General features: G+C 42.6%; 1 protein-coding gene across 1 annotated transcript in view; it reads left to right on the forward strand.

Moving 5' to 3' along the window:
• Nucleotides 1-7349: 7349 nt before the first annotated feature.
• cmtr1 (cap methyltransferase 1) overlaps nucleotides 7350-24490 on the forward strand; it is a 39560-nt gene continuing 22419 nt past the window's right edge. The window contains exons 1-13 of the mRNA XM_084315008.1: nucleotides 7350-7515; nucleotides 9860-9967; nucleotides 12350-12501; nucleotides 13408-13566; nucleotides 14618-14710; nucleotides 14977-15048; nucleotides 16540-16634; nucleotides 16863-16935; nucleotides 17369-17567; nucleotides 18589-18707; nucleotides 21974-22070; nucleotides 22948-23080; nucleotides 24078-24257. Coding sequence (XP_084171134.1) covers nucleotides 9865-9967; nucleotides 12350-12501; nucleotides 13408-13566; nucleotides 14618-14710; nucleotides 14977-15048; nucleotides 16540-16634; nucleotides 16863-16935; nucleotides 17369-17567; nucleotides 18589-18707; nucleotides 21974-22070; nucleotides 22948-23080; nucleotides 24078-24257 — 1475 coding nt within the window. The 5' untranslated portion in view covers nucleotides 7350-7515; nucleotides 9860-9864. The remainder of the gene's footprint in view (nucleotides 7516-9859; nucleotides 9968-12349; nucleotides 12502-13407; nucleotides 13567-14617; nucleotides 14711-14976; nucleotides 15049-16539; nucleotides 16635-16862; nucleotides 16936-17368; nucleotides 17568-18588; nucleotides 18708-21973; nucleotides 22071-22947; nucleotides 23081-24077; nucleotides 24258-24490) is intronic.

Here is a 24490-nt window from a genome sequence, read left to right on the forward strand (position 1 = left end):
ATATGAGATGTGAGTTTCCATACAACTCACTGCAGCACCCACTTTAACCACTTTAGTACACCTAAGCACACTTTATATTTATCGGTAAAGAATTTGCACTACAACCCATACCTCATTACACCTTACTGTAAATTATATTGTACCCAAATTGTACCTCATCCCACTTCTGCTTTGCACTGTATAGTATATTGTATTGTAACTCAGTTACTTCTACTCTACATAGAGCATTGTATATATGTATATACTGAACATTTTTGTCTACGTACTTGACTTCTATTTTATACTTTTATACTTGCTATACTTATTTTATTATCTATTTTTGCCTAGCACAGTCGCTGGAGCTAAACAGAAAGAAGCATTTTGTATAAAAGTATTCTGTACTTCTGTATGACAACTAATAAAGAAACTTGAAACTTGAAACTTGAACTTGATGAATTGAAAATGGGGGACCCCGATGTAAACAAGACGAAAGTCTTTCTCTGGTCCGCATCCCCTTAGCAGTTGTTTTGTATTGAGTCGTACTGTATTGTACCCATTCTGCAATCTGTTAATAAAGTTTTCAATCAATCAATCAATAATAATAATAATTTAGGACCTGCTCAGAGGTCATCAATCGGCACGCATGTGATGCATGCATGCAATTCGTATCTGCGATTAACCCATCCCGTCGTCCTTCCCCCTCAAGGGCAGCCGGGAGCAGACAGGCGTCAACGTGAGCCGCGCCAGGGGACCAATCCAAGTGCTCCTGTCCGTCTTCGTCAAGGACGCCACAGCGTTAGCAATCTATTGTTGTGCATGTTTTTCCATTGGGTTTATCTTATCGGGGGGGGGAAACCCTTGCGAGCACGGGGAGAACATGCAAACTCCACACAGAAAGGCCTGGGAGATACCCCACCTGGGTAACTGGCATCATGGAAACCTGGTCCCCAAGCGGGAATCGAACCCTGGACCTTCTTGCTGTGAGGCGACAGTGTTAACCACTACACCACCGTGCCGCAGTGACTAGTAAACGGGACCGATAGAGCCATGGTGTCCGTCGTCTGTTAATAACGACTTTGTCTTCTGCCCTGCGCTTGAAGTGGGTTAGTTCATTCGAGGTATTTCATTCAGGGAGTCTAAGTTGAACCTTTTATTAATCCTCTTGGGGAAATTAATTCTCAGCATTTTGACCCATCCTAACTATCTATGGAGCAGTGTGCAGGCCAGCCACACACAGTGCAGCACCCAGGGGCAGACTATCCAGTTGTAATGCCAGTAGCTCGGTCAAGGGCAACAGCAGGAATAATAATAATAATAATAATAATAATAATAATAATAATAATAATAATAATAATAATAATAATAATAATAATAATAATAATAATAATAATAATAATAATAATAAATTTAATTGATATAGCACTTTTACGATGCTCAAAGATGCTTTACAGTGTAAACAACAACAACAAAAAAACTAAACAAAACAGTTAATGGTTGAAAGGAAGAGTGAAAAGGTGGGTTTTGAGGGCTGTTTTAAAGGACAGTAGTAGGGTGTTGGCTGGGGCATTCCAGAGGGAGGGTGCGGCTGCAATCGCCCCGGGTCAAGCTTGGTCTTGATGGGAGTCAAGATGCTATATACCTAGCATGCATGTCTTTTAGTGTGGGAGGAAACCGGAGTACCCAGAGGAAACCCACGCAAAAATGCCCTCAGGGGTAGTATTTAGGGGTTTTCCAATATTCAATATCTTCAATATTTCACAGACGTGTGAGATTCTGTTTTGCAGCAAATGATGGAGAAATACACCAGTGCCAGATTTTCATCAAAGCAGTGTTAAATCACGGGGAAGCCCTGGACGTAAAATAACCCTGCATGGTGTACAACAACTCTGGTATTGAAGATGAATTTTTGATTTTCCTATGTTGGCTATATATGTTCTTTTCAGGAACGTTTTTTGTTGATTGTTGATTTTTTGTTTGTTTGTTTGTTTGTTTGTTTTATCTTGCAAACTTTAACTTTTTTTGTTCTTTTCTGCATCGGTTTTTGTTGATTTTTTATTGTTGATTTATTTTTTTGTTTGTTATATTTTGAAAACTTTAACTTTTTTGAATTTGTTTTTTGAATTAGGGGTAGGTTGCTCTATAAGCCTTCGCCTTCAAACCTATCCTTTTCGTTTGTTTATTTGTGAAAATGTTCGAAAAATTGTTTGTTTGTTTATTTAGTTGTAGACATTCTAAATAAAATAATTCATTCATTCATTCATTCATTCATTCATTCATTCACAACAACGACCTCAGGCTCTGCCAAGAGACGTCTGGAGAAATCCACAGTATAATAATAAGTCACTAAAGTACTAATCTAATCTAAACAATCTAATCTAAAGCAAAACAAAGTGCACTACTACCACGTGGCGGGGCTCTTTTGCCTAGAGAGAGGTTGCTGTTTGACGGGCAACGCAGATTCTATACCTTTAGGTCCTAATCATGAATCTGTCTGAAGGAGAGCAGTCGCCCTGAAGCGTTGCGACGCATATACACACCTGGAGGTACCTGATGTACCCTGGGGTCAGACGAGGGATGCGGAAGAAAAACATCTTTGTTGTCGTTTCCACTCAAGAGAGAGAGAGAGAGGTGAGAGAGACCGGCAGCCCTGAGGACGCTCTGCTTCCCTTCTCTGCCTCTCCCCTCCTCACTCCTCGCTCCTCTCCTCCCTCTCCGCTCCTCTCTCCTCTCCCCTCTCCTCTCCTCTCCTCTCCGGCCTTGCTGTCCCCCACCAGGCTGAGCGTGGCAGTTGTGGGACCGGTAGCTCTCCCCCTGTCTCCGTCCTAGCGTACGCTCAAACACACAACGACACACACCTGCACTGTTTTGATCTCTTTTGAGAGAGATTCGTCCCCGCGGGTGGTATATAAAGCCTAGGCTTGCTTGCGTAAGGCGGTCACATGGTGTGTGTGTGTGTGTGTGTGTGTGTGTGTGGGGGGGGGGGGATTAGAAGGCCACTGGCACAGGGGAGTGAAGCTGGCGCTGGGTTAAATACACCCGTAGGAGATGTACTGTACCGTGCTGTAAGGGACAAACACACATAACCCCATCAACGGCCCACGAAACAATACCAGCTTGACGTCAAATGGGTTCCCGCCGGGGAGGGTGGGGGTGGGGGTGGGTTGTTTGGGTTCTGTGGTACCACAGAACTGACACTTGATCTGACCCGTCAGTGTGGTACCACAGAACTGAACATTGATCTGACCCGTCAGTGTGGTACCACAGAACTGAAAATGTATCTGACCCGTCAGTGTGGTACCACAGAACTGACACTTGATCTGACCCATCAGTGTGTGGTACCACAGAACTGACACTTGATCTGACCCGTCAGTGTGGTACCACAGAACTGACACTTGTTCTGACCCGTCAGCCTATATGACCTACATGCACCGGCTCTGGATCTGAACCACATCAACAAGCCGACTCCCGCTGCCTCAGTCATCATGACACCGACTTCAGGTGGTGGAAAAAGATTTAGGATAATTGCGTGTGTTTACTGTGTGTTTCCCCGTAAAGCTCGGCTGGATATCCCTGCGTCACATAAAACCCAGATTAGTCATTAGGTGTGAGATGAGGGACTTTGCATGTTCAACCAATTTGGTCTTCATGCCTGACACTGACATTGATCGTGACATGAAGGGAGAGGTTTCACTCGCCCCCCCCCCCCCGCAGAAGGGAACCTTAGGCCTATTCGCTGCTCTCAGAGTATAGTCTTGAATAGGACACAAGCTTCAGAGAGGAACACTGGAACACACGGATGTAGGACAATAAACGTACTTAAAATGTAATTAAATAATGTAATGTATGTTAAAGGTAGAATCTGTAATGCTATTAAACAGCAACCTCTAGACAAAAGGGCCCCGCTTGGTATTGCAGTTTGTTTACATTTTTTGTTTTGGTCTGATGTGTTTAGTTTATTATTATTTCTTTTTTTTTACCCAGGGACAGTGCACATTATTCAACATCTTCAGTTTCCACATCAATGTAAATGTGCCAGAATTAGCTAATGAGCTCGTTTTCATCTGTAGTCCCTGCCTAATAACATGCGTGGGAGGGTTCCTGGTTCGTTTCCCACTCCTCCCGGGCAGCATGTCGAAGTGTCCTTGAGCAAGACACTTATTAACCCCTAATTGCTCCCGATGAGCAGGTCGGCACCTTGCATGGTTGCCTCTGCCATCGGTGTGTGCATGTGAGTGAATGGGTCAAATGTGAGGAACAAATTGTAAAGCGCTTTGGATAAAAGCGCTATATAAATGCAGCCATTTACCATTTATTTATGACTTTATGTGTGGGTTGGAGATGAGCGGGGATGGGGGTTGCTATTGCTGGGCCACAACCTCAGGCTCTGCCAAGAGAGCTTGTAGCCAAGAGGAGAGACCATAACCCTATCGAAAACAGTATTCAAAGTGTATATTTTCATTTTTACCGATGTTTTATACGATTTATCGGAAATACGAATTTATTGGAAAATGCTAATTATTGTAAAAACCGAAATGACTAAATCCAGATTCAAGAGGAGCATTTCCCTATTCATAGATGTATGATTTGGCCATAATAAGGTCAAGGTCAAGTTCAAGGTCAAATATGAATTTATAAAATCAATTATCATTAATTACTGTATCTACAAATTTTTTGTACACATGATCTCAATAAGGTGGTGAATGAGCTCAGTGAGCATTTTCACGTACCCCACAGATTTAACATGATCAAAGATGCAATAATCATAAATCATAATTTACATTCTCCTTTTCTTCATTACAATTTACTCAGCCTAGTAACAGACACAATATTTCTGACACTGGAAATACATACCCCCAGGTCCCTAGATGTTCCTAGATACCAAGAACATGCAAATTGACCTTGCAGAAGTGGAGCAATCTTCCATTTACTTAGGCATGTACCTTTAGGCGAAATATTCCTACAGCTTAACAGGTTAATTGTCAGCTTGTTTTCAGAGCAGCATCTCTATGACTTTGATTGATTGATTGATTGATTGATTGATTGATTGATTGATTGATTGATTCATTGAAAACTTTATTAACAGATTGCAGAATGGGTACAATACAGTACAGCTCAATACACACAATTGTTAAGGGGATGCAGACCAGAGAAAGACTTTCGTCTTGTTTACATCAGGGTCCCCCAGTCTTTACGAGGCTAACTTCTACGCTACACTCACCAGAACAATGTTAAACCTTCCTGAATACTCATTTATAATTGGCGCGGATTTTAATGCCATTTGGGATCCCGGGATGGATAAATCTTATCCCACCATTTCCAATTATCAGAAAAATGCATCTAATGCACTAAAGGATTGGTCTAAGAATACAGGTGTAAATGACCTATGGCGATCACTCAACCCAACGGCCCGAGAGTACTCTTGTCGATCTACAAGACACAAGACATTCTCCAGAATAGATTATGTTTTTGCATCCCCTAGACTATTTGATAACTATGACGTGGGAATGGTTCCCAATGCACTATCAGATCACAGCTATTTACTCCTAAAAGGAACATTTGGTATACTGTCATCCCGAGCCCCAAGATGGCGATTTAACTCGATATTGCTGAAAAACAATGAATTCATTACACAATTCAAAGAAGCACTTGTTGAATTCCTGCTGGAGAATGCGGAATCGGTACAGGACCCCAGAATATTATGGATGTCGGTAAAGGGATTTATCAAGGATTTCACCGCAGTCTTTTCCTCCAAACTTCCTCCTTCCTTTTATAGACAATCACTCCAAATCAGCAACATTACAGCAATTACTTTACTATGCACAAGGGTATTCAAGGACATTCAACCAAACAGCATTGCATTATGATGAATTGAAAATGGGGGACCCTGATGTAAACAAGATGAAAGTATTTCTCTGGTCTGCATCCCCTTAACAATTGTGTGTATTGAGCTGTACTGTACCCATTCTGCAATCTGTTAATAAAAATGTTCAATCAATCAATCAATCACAGCGCTGTCCATGGTTCTGAAAAAACAGAGCCTATTTCCTCTCCTCTCCCCTGCTCTCCTCTCCCCTGCTCTCCTCTCCTCTCCTCTCCTCTCCCCTCCTCTCCCCTGCTCTCCTCTCCCCTGCTCTCCTCTCCCCTCCCCTGCTCTCCTCTCCCCTCCTCTCCTCTCCCCTGCTCTCCTCTCCTCTCCTCTCCCCTCCTCTCCCCTGCTCTCCTCTCCCCTGCTCTCCTCTCCCCTGCTCTCCTCTCCCCTGCTCTCCTCTCCCCTCCTCTCCTCTCCCCTGCTCTCCACTCCACTCCCCTGCTCTCCTCTCCTCTCCTCTCCCCTGCTCTCCTCTCCCCTCCTCTCCTCTCCCCTGCTCTCCTCTCCCCTGCTCTCCTATCCTATCCCCTCTCCACTCCCCTCTATCCTCTCCTCTCCCCTGCTCTCCTATCCTATCCCCTCTCCACTCCCCTCTATCCTCTCCTCTCCCCTGCTCTCCTATCCTATCCCCTCTCCACTCCCCTCTATCCTCTCCTCTCCCCTGCTCTCCTATCCTATCCCCTCTCCACTCCCCTCTATCCTCTCCTCTCCCCTGCTCTCCTATCCTATCCCCTCTCCACTCCCCTCTATCCTCTCCTCTCCCATGCTCTCCCCTCTCCACTCCCCTCTATCCTCTCCTCTCCCCTGCTCTCCTATCCTCTCCCCTCTCCACTCCCCTCTATCCTCTCCTCTCCCCTGCTCTCCTCTCCTCTCCCCTGCTCTCCTCTCCTCTCCCCTGCTCTCCACTCCCCTGCTCTCCTCTCCCCTGCTCTCCTCTCCTCTTCCCTGCTCTCCTTCTCTCCTCTCCTTATCACAGAGATGTTGACAGTCAATATACGTGACAAGGGAGGTCCTGTGTGGGACAAACCAATGTAGCCCAAATATACAGGATGTCCCGGCTATTACGGGACAGCTGAGCTGGCAACCCTATACGTAGGTCAATGCGCTAAATATGATAACTTTAATTACTTGCTGTTTGTCTTACAGCCACAAGATGGCAGACGCCCTGTTTGTGTGTGTGTGTGTGTGTGTGTGCGCGCGCGTGCGTGTGTGTGCGTGTGTATGGGTGTGTGTGTGTGTGTGTGTGTGTGTGTGTGTGTGTGTGTAAAAAACAACAAGTACAGTGCATTCACGCTCAACATAAACTAAATGACAATATTTTATTATCGTTCAATTGCTCAACAACCATATAACTATAGAAAACCGTCAACAACAACAACAACACACATACCATTATCATTTGAGACGAAATAGGCATTTGTCAGGACACCCCAAACGATCAAACGCGTCATCCGCTTGGGTCCACGGACAAGGAAGGACCCCCTATAGTTTGCGACAAACTCCGAAACTGGACGCGGGCTAACTAACGCTGACCTCGATAAACAACAAGACATTTGCCAAAGCATTTTTGCATGTAAACAAGAAACATCCTGAGCTTGTAAACTCGATGAATATTTTTTAATAAATTCTTTCCGATGGAATGTGACTTGGTATTTTCCAGAAGTGAAGTAAGTCGTGCACGAAGCGGGTATATAATAAAGTAGCTGCTGGCTAGCTAACGGCTATAGCTGCACTTGCTGCGCACTAGTCTCTGCTCAGTTTCGTTTCTGACAACAACGCCCCCCTTCAGTTATTATTGTTGTTTAAAGTTAGTGTTTACCTGGACGAACAGTGCTAAGCTAAGTTAGTGAATACCCCGCACAGTTGAATGGGCCAATATACTCAACTTTAGTAACGATAACTGGCTACCAATAACTTTGAACCAGAGGTAAATATCAGACCATCTCCTTTAGCGTTAGCTGCGTAGTATGATGAGGCTGGGAGAAAAGAATACCATACAGGCGCCACTCAATGTAAAGAGTTTACAATTACTTTGTTGGCTTTGTTACAATATTCATTATATCAATCTAATCAAGACGAAAGTCTTTCTCTGGTCTGCATCCCCTCAACAATTGTATGTATTGAGCTGTACTGTATTGTACCCATTCTGCAATCTGTTAATAAAGTTATCAATCAATCTCGCACCTGATGGCATTTCCAGGTGACCTGCCATGCACAGATTATATGTGATTCCCTAATTGAAGCTGCCAGGTCACTGCAAATGCAATTACGTGTCAGATTGCCTAGCTCCATAATATGCAAACAGTTTTGGGATTATAATAAACATTGCACGTTAACCCTTTCACTGCCACACTAGTCAGAAGGTTAACCCTTTACTATCATCACACCGTCGGTAGTGTGATAGTAAAGGGTTAACCGTCTGTGTAGTGTGGCAGTGGAAGGGTTAACCTGCTGTGGCAGTGAAGGGGTCAACCTTCTGTGTATTGTTGCAGTGAAAGGGTCAACCTTCTGTGTAGTGTCGCAGTGAAAGGGTCAACCTTCTGTGTATTGTCGCAGTGTAACCGTCTGTGTAGTGTGTGGCAGTGAACAGGGTTAACAAACGATATAATTAATAAATACTGTAATTCAACAAAGCCAAACAAAGTTATTTTAATGTATTTTTATTTAAAATACAAATGTATACTATAATGGTTGAGCACAGTATAGGTTGGATAATACCAGGCTAATTTAGCATTAACTTGTATATCACTGATCAGCTTCCGGAGACTACTTCGTCTTTCATACTTCTGCTCTGAATATGAGACTCACTGGGGGGTCGGAATAGTACTGTACTGTGTCTGTTCTAGACTTCACAATGTCCCAGCTTGCTGATGTGCAAGAGATGAAACTGGGAGGCCTTCTAGCGGCTTGGTCTTTTCCTGCTTGTCCTGAAAGCCTGAGGGATGCAGTCACAAAGCGGGGGTTTGCGAGCCATTGCTACACTGACTGGATGGCCATGTGTTTGTGACGTACAGTGTGGCTCATGGTAGTAGTGCTGTGTCTCACCCTCTGAGCTGTACAGGGTTGTCGAAACTCGAAACAGTTCTTCTAGACAGACTGATATTGATCCCCGGCCTTAGGGACATATGGGGGGTGTTACAGCAGCATTTCAGACAGATGTGAGATGTAAACAGATCAAGTGAAAAGTGTATAAGGGCGGGGAATAAGAATAAGAGAGACATATATTTATAAACATGGTGAGCAGCAAGGTGTAGACGGTGCAAATGATGCCGATTATTTACATGATATGTGCAGGTAACTATGTAAGGGTTGGGCACCGAGCCATAACTTCGGTTCCGGAACCGTTGAGAAGATTCCGGAACCGAATTTCTTTAATTTCTTTTTTATTATGTAATTATATTACTATAATAATTACTATGTGTAACCCCAATCACAATAATAAAGACTGGTGTGGTGCGGAGTGAACATATGATGACACCCTGGTTTGAATGTGCAGATATCTGTGCTGGTGTCAATACAGAACACAACTATAGTATGTGCAATTGCAATTTGCCAGACAATACAGATTCCTGGGTGTGAATAACATTGAGGATGTCTGGTCTGGGGCAATTAATACAATTTATTTTCAATTATGATTTTTGGTTTCCAAACCATTATGAAAACAAGATAATTGACTTTTAGCCAAGTCATGTTTTATTAGCCAGGTCAAGCTTTTTGTTTTTCAGTTTAATTATATTTAAAGTTCAAGGAAATCCACTGTTAAAAAGACAAGTTTTCAAGTTCTCAATACATGCATGTTTCCAAAGTCAATGAGTTAATCGTGTTAAATAATCATGATTTATTTTATGCCATAAACGAGCATCCCTAGGGGATGTACATCTAAAAGAAGGTTGAGCTTCTCTTCTGACTGGTAGCTGTGGGAATAAAACAACACTGTAGTTTTGTACTGTATGGTATGATCTCGTCTCCCTCCGAGTCCTGACTACTGTGCTGCTCCTTCCTCTGTCTCAGTCACGATGAAGAGGAGAGGTGGGGTGGCCCCGGCACCGCCGGGGGTTAAAAAGCGCCGTGACGATGCCAGCTCCGATGAAGAGTCACCGCTTCTGTCAACCAGTCAGGGTGAGCCACACCGCCACACCACCACATCATATGGTGACGTCATACCATAACCACCGTATCCGTCTTCTCTGTGGTACTAGTTGCAGCCATCGTATCCTCTCTGTTGTACACACACAGTAGGGGTGTAATGGTACACAGAAACCACGGTACCTCGGTTTTGAAGTCACGGTTCGGTACGGGTTTTCGGTACAGTGGGGGAAAGTTTGGCTTTCCATGTTCCACTCAGGGGTGATGTAGTGTGCAGTAACTAATTGTACTTGTAGGGCTGTCAAACGAATATTCTATATTGAAATTAATAATCAACTTGTACATTTGTTTTTATAATAATAATAATTATATTAGATTGTGAAAAAAATTTACCCCAGTGGGTGGTTAAGTTAGGTGGTTAGGTTAAGTTAGTGGTTAACGTACCGTTGTATTCGTTCGGTACACAGCTGTTCGGTACGGTACGGCACGGTACACACTGAAGCGGTTCGGTACGGATACGTGTACCTTTACACCCCTAACACAGAGCATCTCACCTCAGGTAATGCCAGGTATGATTCTAGTCTAAGGTGTAGATTATTTGTGTGCTAAATAATTCAGTATGAGATCGGGAAACCTAAATGGACTGCGTTTATATAGTGCTCTTATCCAAAGCGCTTTACAACTTATGCCTCACATTAACCCATTAACTCACACATTCACACACTGACGGCGGAGGCAACCATGCAAGGTGCTGACCTGCTCATCGGGAGCAGTTAGGGGGTTAAGTGTCTTGCTTAAGGACACTTCGACACACTGCCGGGAGGAGTGGGGATCGAACCGGGAACCTCCAGACTACCAGACGACCTACCTACCGAGCCACTGTCACGCCATATGGTACGGGGGTGGGGCTTGTCATCGTGGTACAGTTATTATAAAAATACAATAAAAAGAGGTAAAAGTCTCTCTCTACCACAAGTGGCTTCAATACTGTTACATGTCAAACACAATCCCCCAGGTTTGTGGTCGGAGTGACCAAAAAGCACCAGCCCTTCACAAGCTCTCCAGAATCGAACCGGGAACCTTCTGATTACCAGACGACCGCTCTACCTCCTGAGCTACTTGTTTGTTTACATCTGTCCTCATATCTGTGTGTTGTGTCAATCTGTTTGTCCCTGTATGTGAGAATGTTTGTGTGTGTGTACATATGTGTTTGTGTGTGTGTACACATTAGGGGTGGGAATCGCCAGAGACCTCACGATACGATACTATCGCGACACTTGCGTCACGATACGATTGTATCGCGATACTAAATATATTGCGATACGCTGAGTATTGCGGAATTTGTTTTTTATTTAATTTTATTTTTTGATCAAATTTAATTTATTACCTTTTTTCAACCGCAAAGTAAAACTTTGTCAACATGTTTTATCTAATATTATTTTTATTGCAGAACATGGTATTTTCTCAAGCAGACAGATGTAAACACTGTAATCTGTGTTGCATGTACCTGACAAACTGAACTGTTTGTATTACAGTCATATTCCAACTTAACTGAATGCACATGTGTGTGTGTGTGTGTGGACTACTGTACTATTACAGGTATTGAAATGAACAATGCAACTTCCTTAGGGCTCGCGTCCACCTGCCTCATATTTATGACCGCACACGTCTTTTTTCAATTGATCCCAATGGGGAGAGAGCGTATGCGGCCGCATGCGCCGCCTATAGTAAGTGCGCTGCAGTCGGCTTCTTTTTTCAACTTTTTTGTGCGGCCGAAAGTTGAAACTTTCTGAACTTTCAGAGCGATGCGCTGAGCTCATTTTCAGACAACCAATCACAGCCATTCATATCTACCACTCTGTTTGTAACCTGACACCGGAGCTGCCTGCCTGTCTGGCTGTCTACCCACAGTAGACGGGCCATTGAGATTCGCGACAAAACACAAATACACTAATAATAATAACTACACGAATACACTACTAAAAAGCTAATAAAAAGCAAAGGGCGAACTGTGGTGTCAGGCAATAACTATATATATAATTAATATACAATAAAGTTATTAAAATATGCTATAATATGTGCAAAACCGCGGCATGAAAAAACGATAAAAGGATGGCTGTAGATTTCTTTCTGTCATCTACAAGATGCGCTTCATGCCAACGCTGCCGGCGCACTATCAGTGTTTTTGTGAGATTGGTGGACGCGGGGCCCTTATACAAATTAAAAAAAATTATTTTTATTTTTTATGAATAATTAAATATCGATACTTGGCGTCCCTGTATCGATACAGTATCGCCACGCAAAGTATTGCGATACTACTACGTATCGATTTTTCCCCCACCCCTAGTACACATATGTGTGTGTGTGTGTGTGTACACATACTTACGCGCGCGTGTGTGTGTGTATGTTGTTCAGACTCCAGTGGGAGTGACAGTGATCAAGAAGAACAACGACCAGGCTTCTCCATGCCGACCATATCCCACAATGCACCAGCCACAGACAGCTCCGCAGAAGATGTTGCCCCCCGTGTGTTTGGCGTGTACAACAGTGTGTCACAGAAACTCATGGTAACTTATCACACTCTAACATGTTACATGTACAACAGTGTGTCACAGAAACTCATGGTAACTTATCACACTCTAACATGTTACATGTACAACAGTGTGTCACAGAAACTCATGGTAACTTATCACACTCTAACATGTTACATATACAACAGTGTGTCACAGAAACGCATGGTAACTTATCTCTAACATGTTACATGTACAACAGTGTGTCACAGAAACTCATGCTAACTTATCTCTAACATGTTACATGTACAACAGTGTGTCACAGAAACTCATGCTAACTTATCTCTAACATGTTACATGTACAACAGTGTCTCACAGAAACTCATGGTAACTTATCTCTAACATGTTACATGTACAACAGTGTGTCACAGAAACTCATGGTAACTTATCACACTCTTAACATGTTACATACAACAGTGTCTCACAGAAACTCATGGTAACTCAGCTATTCATTCCAAGGAAAGCGCATGAGTTTGACATTGTTAGACAACAGCACCACCTACTGCTATGTTCAGCTGTATTGAATAACATGATGTTTACAATCATCTATAATTCTATATTGAGCAGCCTGCTATGTTTCCTATCAGCTTTATTGAATGACATGATATGTTTACAATCAGCTTTATTGAATAATCTGATATGTTTACAATCAGCTTTATTGAATAATCTGCTATGTTTACAATCAGCTTTATTGAATAATCTGCTAACGTTTGCGTTGAATGATGGAGGACTAGCACTGTGTGAGACTCAGTCTAGTCCTTTGCTGTGAACCCTCAGACTAAAACTGCAAAGCGTTCAGACGGATCATTCTATTCTCATTGTGTTTTTATTTTTTTTTATCTTTCTCTCACTCCCCCCATGTTCTCTCTTGATGACATATTTCCCCTCGTCCTCCACCTCCAGGCTAAGATGGGCTTCCGTGAAGGCGAGGGTCTGGGGAAGTTCGGCCAGGGGCGCAAGGAGATCATCGAGGCCTCCACCCAGCGAGGGAGGAGGGGTCTGGGCCTCACCCTCCAGGGCTTCCAGGGGGAACTCAACGTGGACTGGCAGGACGAGCCCGAGGTACGGACCGGACGTTAAGCACTCTATATATATATATTTGTTTTATTTTAACCTTTATTTACCCAGGCAAGCAAGTAAGAACAAATGATCATATACAAAAGCAGCCTGATCAAAAAGCAAAGGCCTTTTGAGGGAAGGGAGGGGGGTGGGGGGTGGGACGCTGCAACAAAAACAAGGTTATGTACTTGCATACAAGTACATACAATAAAATAAAATTACAGTAGCAATAGTATAGTAAAAGGAAAATTACAATAAATACGGGAAAGAGAAGGAAAGAGAGAGAGGGAAAAAGAGAAAGGGGTGAAAACCAGAGGGGGGGGGGGGAGGAAAGGGAGAAGGAGGGAGGTAGGTGATGGGGCTTAGGGGGAGGAGAAAAGAGTCTGAGGGCTATGCCTGGCAGTCAGCCTGAACAACTTGAGTTATGAAGAATGAAGAATTTTCTTGTAGCAGATTTTATTTGTCAAGCTTGGGAGAGAAGGCAGAATACTTAGTTTAAAACCAAGCTGTAATCTGTACTATTTATGTAATCCGTATTTAGATTATTATCCGTCTGAATAATAATTTAGGATCAGGTAAGTGTCAGTGGTACAGTGTTAAAGGCCCAATCCGTGATTGCAGTATGGCCTACTACTGGCTTTGGTTACATTAGTGATTTATTAGTTGTTGTTGTTTTTTTTTTTTTCAGTCTGAAAGTTATTGTTTAAGCCATTGGTAGGAGGGTTAAACAGCTAAACACACAGGCCTCATGACCTCTGAGGTTGTAAAAGGTTTGTTTACATTGGTAAATGTTTGTTCGGGTTAAGAACTTGTGACGGGTTAAGAAAGAACCCACAGTTTACTTGGTGAATGAGTCTTTTAACATTTGTAATGTAATCATGTCTCATAATGACTCTCTATCTCTCTCTCTCTCTCTCTCTCTCTCTCTCTCTCTATCTCTCTCTCTCTCTCTCTCTCTCTCTCTCTATCTCTCTCTATCTCTCTCTATCTCTATATATATCTCTCTCTCTCTCTCTCTATCTCTATATATATCTCTCTCTATCTCTCTCTACAGCCCAGTGCAGTAGAAAAGGTAGACTGGTTCCCAGAATGCTCCACAGAGATCCCCGATTCAGATGAGTTGAAGGACTGGATGATATTGGGACCGGTACGACACACACAGTCACACGCACACACAGTCACACAGTCACACGCACACACAATCACACACACACACACACACACACACACACACACACACACACACACACACACACACACACACACACACACACACAGTCACACGCACGCACACAGTTACACACACACACACACACACACACACACACGTCGCTCACCTGTTGACACCTGCACTCTCTTACCTGCTCTACATGCTTCATGTTGTGGAAACCTTGTTTGTTTGGATCCTTTTAGAGGAAATTAACGATTGATGACGAGACTGAGTTTTGTACTGAAGATCTCCTGCATACGCTTCTGAGGTGCAAGGTGAGTTAATAGTATGTCACTCTAGTATCCTCATTAGGAATAGTATGTCACTCTAGTATCCTCATTAGGAATAGTATGTCACAGTAGTATCCTCATTAGGAATAGTATGTCACACTAGTATCCTCATTAGGAATAGTATGTCACTCTAGTATCCTCATTAGGAATAGTATGTCACACTAGTATCCTCATTAGGAATAGTATGTCACTCTAGTATCCTCATTAGGAATAGTATGTCACACTAGTATCCTCATTAGGAATAGTATGTCACTCTAGTATCCTCATTAGGAATAGTATGTCACACTAGTATCCTCATTAGGAATAGTATGTCACACTAGTATCCTCATTAGGAATAGTATGTCACTCTAGTATCCTCATTAGGAATAGTATGGCACACTAGTATCCTCATTAGGAATAGTATGTCACTCTAGTATCCTCATTAGGAATAGTATGTCACACTAGTATCCTCATTAGGAATAGTATGTCACACTAGTATCCTCATTAGGAATAGTATGTCACTCTAGTATCCTCATTAGGAATAGTATGTCACACTAGTATCCTCATTAGGAATAGTATGTCACACTAGTACAATACACTACCTAAAGCATACTGCACCTTGTGACACTGAATACTGGAATATATATTTCATATTTAATTTAGTTAGATTTAAATTATAATTATATTGACCAAATTGTTTACCCCATGCTCAGTATGCTCAGTATATTCTTACTGTATTTATTTCTGTATATTTTATTTCATTTCATTTTATCCTATTTTATTTTACTCTACTCTTATCCTAGGCAACTTGATTTGATTTGTGTTATTATTCTAATTTGTGACCTGTCCTGTCTAAATGTTTAAATGTTGAGCGATTTGCAGTGTCTAATTTCCCACGGGATAATAAAAGTATTTCTATTTCTATTCTATTCTATCCTCATTAGGAATAGTATGTCACAGTAGTATCCTCATTAGGAATAGTATGTGATAGTAGTATCCTCATTAGGAATAGTATGTGATAGTAGCATCCTCAATTAGTTTGGTTTATAGGTTTGCACTTATAATTGTGGAAATTAAGCTTTTATTAATTTCCAGCAAATGGTGTAACGTCTGAAAAGGACAAATGAATAGTTTATTTTCGGTCTTTGTTTACAGACAAATCAAAAACACACTTGTGTGGACTTACAAAAAGAAAAAGAAATCACAAATGTACATATTCAAAGTAAGCTCACACACACAATCCAAAATCAGTGACCGAAAAAAGGAATAGGCTGAAGCACATGCTTATTTTTGCCTTTACAATTCTTAAAAACGAAATATATTTTAATATACATTTTTCTTTTTAAATATGCTGCAAGATATACTTTTTTTTAAAAACAACTGTTTGATGTTTTACAAATCAACTAACAAGTAGTCGATTATGAAGCTCTTGATCAAATCATCACTCGCCCTGATACCCACATGGAGCGATTCACCGTGAGTGCATGTTGTGTCCAGACAGTGTTTGACAATCTGGAGGGCGAGGAGATGAGGAGAGCACGGACCCGCTCCAACGCCTACGAGACCATCAGAGGAGCGTTCTTCCTCAACAGGTCAGTCTTTAGACGGCTGTTCTCTCTCTGTCCATATGGTGTTCGTCGACTAAGATTTCATTGTAGTCATGTTGTCATGCTGAACGAGTTATTTGCCAGGATATCTGTGAGCACATGTCTGGTAAGAACTAGGTTCAAAGAGGTCCTCTTGCACGAATGCATGCGGGAAACACAATGTCACAGAGCTGTGGATTAAATGAACTGTGTTGTGTTTTATTGTGCCTTCAGAGCAGCCATGAAGATGGCCAACATCGACCACTGCTTCGACCACATCTTCACCAACCCAAAGGACCCAAAGGGGGTGAGTTGGTCAAAAGAAACCACTCACACATTTTGTGTTGCACCTTTTATTTGAATAAAGACACCGTATGTCCTGTAGATTCTCTGACAAAATCAAATATCTCTCCGACGTCTTTCCACTTAGGTAGGAATGTGAACCTTTTTGTCCACGTGAACTGTTTTTGGGGGCGGAATCATTCAATCAAATTCCTTTTTGAAAGAGACACATTCTTAGTGCAATGTGAGAATTGATCTCAAACCCCACCCTCTTTTTTGATCTTCCAATCACAACTGTTGCTTCCCTCAGACAAAAAGCAACAGCTGTGATTGGAGGATCAAGAAAAATGTGACGGGTCCATTATGACACGCATTTCTATTCTCTTATTGTTTCCCCTTTCTTACACCCTTATTACCAAAATGTCAAAGGTCCCTGTTAACCCCCTCCTCCCCTCCAGGTGCCCCAGACGGTGGAGAACAGGGGGGAGCTGCTGTACTTCGGGGACGTGTGCGCCGGGCCGGGGGGCTTCTCGGAGTACGTCCTGTGGAGGCGCCGCTGGCACGCCAAGGGCTTCGGCATGACGCTGAGAGGACCCTGCGACTTCAAACTGGAAGACTTCTACGCTGCGCCCAGCGAACTGTTTGAACCTTACTATGGTACTATTAGTTATTTAGTTATTATTAAATGCTCTGTATCCCCCCCCCCCCCATGCAGCTTTGACACCAGAATTTCCCCAAGGGGATCAATAAAGGATCATCTTATCTTATCTTAATTAAACTTATTTTATAAATGTATTTATTTATTTATAAAAAAAAGGGGGGGGGGGATATATATATATTTATTTTTTTAAAGGAGACATATTATGAATGGATTTAGGAGTGTGAAATGTTCATTTAGGCGCTGGGGAAAAAGGACAGGCCAGGTTTTTTTTATTGCTCTTTGTGATGTCAAAGCAATACATCAGTTTTAATGAATAATTTAACCACTTAAATTATTCGGTCTTTGCTGCCCTGTTATGGGTGCCTGCCTGGTGGTACTAAATCCAGATTTAACTCCATGACATGCAAAGAGGAGATTTGGCCCGATCCATAGATGTATGACTTGGCCATAATAAGGTAATTTATAGGCCTGCTCTTCTATATTACATATTCATATATGTGTCCAGACAGCAAAATTCAGTACTGTATCTACAAAAAACCCTGTAAATCATCTGCCCTTTATTCATTTGCTTAGATCCTTTGTACATGTGATCTCAAGAGGGTGCTGAATGAGCTCAGTGGCAATCTTTCACATCTGGTCAATGTTATTCATGTCAAAGATGGGGGAAAAAATCAATAATAATTTATATTCTCCTTTGGTTCATTACAATTTACTCAAGCATAGTAACACAATATTTCCGACACTGGGAATACATTCCCTGAGGTCCATAGACCAAGAACATGCAAATGGACTAAGCAATCTTCCATTTACTTACAAATTGTCTATGGCTAGGGCTAAGCACCCAATGAAAAATTATTAAACCAACTTCTCACTCAAGGATGTTGCTTGTCAATTTGTATTCTTCACCAAACAGAAAATATGCGTCAAAACTCGGATGCAAAAGAAAAAAAGAAAAGATTTTTATTTTTATTTTTATTTTTTTAACTAAATGCCTTCAACCCTGTCTGTTGGTCCCAGGGGAAGGAGGGGTGGACGGCGACGGTGACATCACCCGCCCAGAGAACGTGAGTGCCTTCCGGAACTTTGTCCTGGAGAGTACGGAGAGGAGAGGGCTGCACTTCATCATGGCAGACGGGGTGAGACAGCTTCTCTGTGATGTCCATCATTGCTCTTCCAGAGTTACAGCGATCTGGTTCTCTGTGGGGATCATCGTGCATGTAGCGTGAGTGGGACGCCGTGAAAGGAGGTTCCATAATAAATGGAGAAGAATGGAATTCTGCTATAAAAATACAAGTGAATTAAAAAGAATAGGTGTTTTCTTGTATCCATTAGAACAGTGGTTCCCAACCTTTTTCCCCCCAGGGACCCCCAAACATCTCTGATGAAATTCGCGGACCCCCTCCTAATAAGATACCATAAAATACTTTTTTTTTTTCATTTTAATAACAAACTGCTTATACACAGGCATATGCATCACAATTAGACCCACTATGCTTCTTTGACTTGTGCCTTCAATCAACAAATCTCATCTTGCACCATATGCATTTCAAAATGTTTGGCCAATATTCAAATGCTGTATTCATCCTCTCAAATCAGGCCCTAATGGTGAACGGTTTGCATTTATGGAACAAATCAATGCAACAAATTAAACTAAATATGAGACAGGAAATTCCAATCAGTAGCAGAGAGAATCTGTCCTAGCTGGGTTTAATACCTTTTTTTTGTCATTTTAATAACAAACTGCTTATACACAGGCATATGCATCACAATTAGACCCACTATGCTTCTTTAACTTGTGCCTTCAATCAACAAATCTCATCTTGCACCATATGCATTTCAAAATGTTTGGCCAATATTCAAATCCTGTATTCATCCTCTCAAATCAGTCCCTAATGGTGAACGGTTTGCATTTATGGAACAAATCAATGCAACAAATTAAACTAAATATGAGACAGGAAATTCCAATCAGTAGCAGAGAGAATCTGTCCTAGCTGGGTTTAATACCTTTTTTTTGTCATTTTAATAACAAACTGCTTATACACAGGCATATGCATCATAATTAGACCCACTATGCTTCTTTGACTTGTGCCTTCAATCAACAAATCTAATCTTGCACCATATGTATTTAAAAATGTTGGCCAATATTCAAATCCTGTATTCATCCTCTCAAATCAGGCCCTAATGGTGAACGGTTTGCATTTATGTTGAATGAAGTAAGAATCCACTGCAGTAAAAATATCCTGGTAGTAAGGTTGACTGACATGAGAATGTCCTGCTTCAGATCCTCATTTTCAATATATTGCACATAAACGATGAGCACAGCCTCGTCTGCGACAGTTGTAGTTTCATCAAGTTGTATGGCAAATGGACCCTTTCTAAGCTTTTCTGACAGCTGCTGCTCGCAATCACTTGACATCTTATCAATTCGGTCTTTCACTACATTGTTCGAGAGTGGTACTGATTTTAGTTTATCCGCCACCTGTGGGCCGCACAGTTTCTAAACCATTTTGATGCAGGCTGGTTTGATGAGCTGCTCGCCAATATTGTGCGGTTTCTTTGCTTTTGCAATTAAAAGCGAACACTCAAAGGAGGCTTCGGTAGCCTTCTGTAAATCACTGCCACCCCTGCTCCACGCTACTCTAACATCAACAGGCTTGTTCGCCTTGAGAGACTGTTCTTTCCTCCGAAAAAAGTCTGGATCCTTCCCAACGGTTTCTGGGTGCTTAGACGCCTGATGTCTCTTCAGCTTGCTGGGCTTCAGGCTCGAGTTTGCCAACTTTTCTCCACAAATCACACACTCAGGTCGTTTGTCTGGTCCCTCAGTGAAGCCCATGGTGATGTAATTTTCGCGATTGCTGTAGGTCCTAACTTTTTTTGCAGATGAGCTGCCGTCATCTCCTTTTCGTTTGTCACACATTTTCGCCTCTGGCGGCTGACTGCAGACGAGCCGAGAAAGTTAACTAGCGTGCTAGGCTAGCTACAGAAAGTGATACAGTCAACTGATTCGCGTTTTAGCGGCTACCCGGTAGCCTACTGTTAACGTTCAAAAATCATGTCTAGATGTTTATTTATTTATCTTTATTTTTTATTGTAGTGGAGAGACTATTCATGCTTCTGATGATAAAAAAATAAAAAAATAAAAATAAAAAAAAAGACCTCAAATCATCTGTGGTCTGGCGGACCCCCTGCGCCCCCTGGCGGACCCCAGGGGGTCCGCGGACCCCAGGTTGGGAATCACTGCATTAGAACATACAGACACCAAATTAGGGAATGTTTTGATTTGATTTGAAATCTTTATTTCGAACATGCAATGAATACAAACAAACAATAACAAAAGCAAAACACAGCTCAATCTACATGTTCGAAAAGGAGTAGGAAGAAGTATACACTTATTTAATCCTACCCCTTTTCCACTACTCAAATGAGTGTACTATTTTAAAACATAAAAAAGGAAGAAAAAAAAAATATATATATATATATATATGCAAAACAAAAAACAAAAACTATATATGTAAAACATGAAAGAAATAAAATAAAAAATGTAAACACCCGTGAATATCAAGTCCCTTCCTCATCCCTGTACCTTGTAAACATCATTTCCTTATACATCAGTTTGAATTGTCTCTTGGAAGAATGGTATGCCATCCCTCCAGTATAATAAAAATAAAAATAAAATAACATAGTAAAATTAGAAGTAAAAAAGTAAAAAAAAAAAAAAAAAAATTAATTTAATTTAATTTGTCACCATGTGTATGTAGCTGTACAATACATCCACGGACATGAAGTAACAAGAGGGGGGAAAAATCATAATTTTTCATGTGTTTAAGCTTATGACACTGTCATGCATGTAATCTGCCTCTGTGCTTTTGAAGTCACTATAGGGAGGTGTAGTGGTTACGTTATTTACGCTGTTTCCGGCCGGTCCACCATCTTGAAAACGCAATGTAAATCCCCATTGACCATTTCTAAATCGTCTCGTTTAAAACAAATAAAGCATTAACATTTGCATGGTGTACCTTTCTGTGCGTATTCATCCACAATCTATAGCTCAACTGGAAATATTCGCAATTAATCGTAAAATAAATTGCAGAATTTTATTTCAATAATGTTAGTGATAGAAGGGAACTCGTTTTGTGCAAAAATGAAAAGCTTTTCAATGTTCATGAGGCAGAATTGTTACAATAGCCGATATTCCATTTCCCCAATGATAAATCCCTATACGGTTGGACCTCGCGGGCGGTCAGACTACACCTCCCTATAGTGGATGAGCTTAGAGAGAGGATAGTGTCGTGATGGCTGTCTCCCTGTGCTGTGATTGGAGGATAGAGTCCTGATGCCTGTCTCTGCGCTGTGATTGGAGGATAGAGTCCTGATGACTGTGTCCCTGTGCTGTGATTGGCAGGGTTTCTCTGTGGAGGGCCAGGAGAACATCCAGGAGATCTTGAGTAAACAGCTGCTGCTCTGTCAGTTCCTCACTGCCATGTCCACATTGAGGACAGGTATGTTGTTCCACAGTGTTTCATCCTTCAGTGGTCCCTCCTGTTGGTATATGTTTGTCTTTTGTGCTTGTTCGGGCTGTCATCGACAAAATACATTCTAAGTCAACTTAGTTAGTGAGCTAACAGACCAGTGAGCTAACAGACCAGTGAGCTAACAGACCAGTGAGCTAACAGACCAGTGAGCTAACAGGCCAGTGAGCTAACAGACCAGTGAGCTAACAGATCAGCGAGCTAACAGACCAGTGAGCTAACAGACCAGTGAGCTAACAGACCAGTGAGCTAACAGACCAGTGAGCTAACAGACTAGTGAGCTAACAGACCAGCGAGCTAACAGGCCAGTGAGCTAACAGACCAGTGAGCTAACAGACCAGCGAGCTAACAGACCAGCGAGCTAACAGACCAGTGAGCTAACAGACCAGTGAGCTAACAGACCAGTGAGCTAACAGACCAGTGAGCTAACAGACCAGCGAGCTAACAGACCAGCGAGCTAACAGACCAGTGAGCTAACAGACCAGTGAGCTAACAGACCAGTGAGCTAACAGACCAGTGAGCTAACAGACCAGTGAGCTAACAGACCAGTGAGCTAACAGACCAGTGAGCTAACAGACCAGTGAACTAACAGACCAGTGAGCTAACAGACTAGTGAGCTAACAGACCAGCGAGCTAACGGACCAGCGAGCTAACGGACCAGTGAGCTAACGGACCAGCGAGCTAACAGACCAGTGAGCTAACAGACCAGTGAGCTAACAGCGAGCTAACAGACCAGCGAGCTAACAGACCAGTGAGCTAACAGCGAGCTAACAGACCAGTGAGCTAACAGACCAGTGAGCTAACAGACCAGTGAGCTAACAGACCAGTGTTTGTTTGTCTCCCCCAGGTGGCCATTTTATTTGTAAGACCTTTGACCTGTTCACACCGTTCAGCGTGGGCCTGGTCTACCTGCTCTACCTCTGCTTCGACCGGATCTCCCTCTTCAAGCCCAACTCCAGCAGGCCCGCCAACTCTGAGAGGTACAGTACCCCCACCAGAACCTCGTGAAGCCCGGTAGCCCCACCAGAACCTTGTGAAGCCCGGTAGCCGTCTGGTGGAGGTTTGGCCGTGAATCAAAATCAAACAGTTGTTTGAACTGCATGTACTACTGAGCTGCGTTAAGATCATCATTTCACATGCAGGCTAGGAATAGAATAGAATAGAAATACTTTATTTATCCCGAGGGAAATTCGGCACTACAGATCGCTCACAGTAAACAGTAAAGATTTAGGTGGTCAAAAACAAAAGTCACGTGTGAGAATAAAAATACGAATAAAATATGGTACGGGATATACATTTTCTATGTATTAACATTCTAAAATATAAAATATACAGCAAGTGTACAGAAATATACAGAATACTATTGTGATGTGTTTGTTTGTTTGTTTGTTTGTTTGTTTTATGTCAAAGACCAGTAAAGCACGTCCCTAAATGGAATCTTCCAACGCTTCAGGGAAACCTTTCTGTGTCACAATTTACATCTGAGTTGAATGAAAGGCTAATTCATGTCAGGTTGTTGGTCTAGATTCCCATCGGCCTGAACTCCCATTGGCCTGTTGTTTTGCTGGGAGAGCTCAGTGACTGGGTGCACATGTGTGTGTGATGGATACCTGAGGCCCATGGGTGTGCTGCTGGGTAACCACTGTGTTCTGCGGCTTGGATGTTGTCCGCTTGGCTGGTTCATCACGTCTGCACGCACCATGAGATAAGCTGTTCCTTTATTGATCCCCTTGGGGAAATGCAGGTGTCATAGCAGCGCGGGGGAGGGGAGGAGAGATGCAGGTTAGGGATGAGTTCGAATTTTCTGATAGTCGTGGCAGTCTCCACATTCGATTTTCATGTCTTGAGTCGAGAAATATATATATAATTATTATTATTATAAAACAAATAATTTATATATAATTTTCAGGCTGCAATGGCCGGATTCTTCATCCTATTCTGTGTCTTTTGCCGTCGTCTCTTCCTGCCGCCCCACAGGTACATCGTGTGTCGCGGTCTGAAGCCGGGCTCGGACGCCGTCAGGGAGTACATGTTCACGGTCAACCTGAAGCTCAACCACCTGAAGAACACGGAGAGAGACATCACGGAGGTGGTCCCCCTCAGCCTCATCAAGGAGGACACAGACTTCTACCAGCACATGGTCAACTCCAACGAGGGGTAGGCACGCAGACACACACGGTCACCTCCCAACGAGGGGTAGGCACGCAGACAGACACGGTCACCTCCCAACGAGGGGTAGGCACGCAGACAGACACGGTCAGGGAACAACGAGGGGTAGGCACGCAGACACACACGGTCACCTCCCAACGAGGGGTAGGCACGCAGACAGACACGGTCAGGGAACAACGAGGGGTAGGCACGCAGACACACACGGTCACCTCCCAACGAGG

Source organism: Notolepis coatsorum (assembly GCF_963971535.1).
Source record: "Notolepis coatsorum genome assembly, chromosome: 5".
NCBI classification, from domain to species: Eukaryota; Metazoa; Chordata; class Actinopteri; order Aulopiformes; family Paralepididae; genus Notolepis; species Notolepis coatsorum.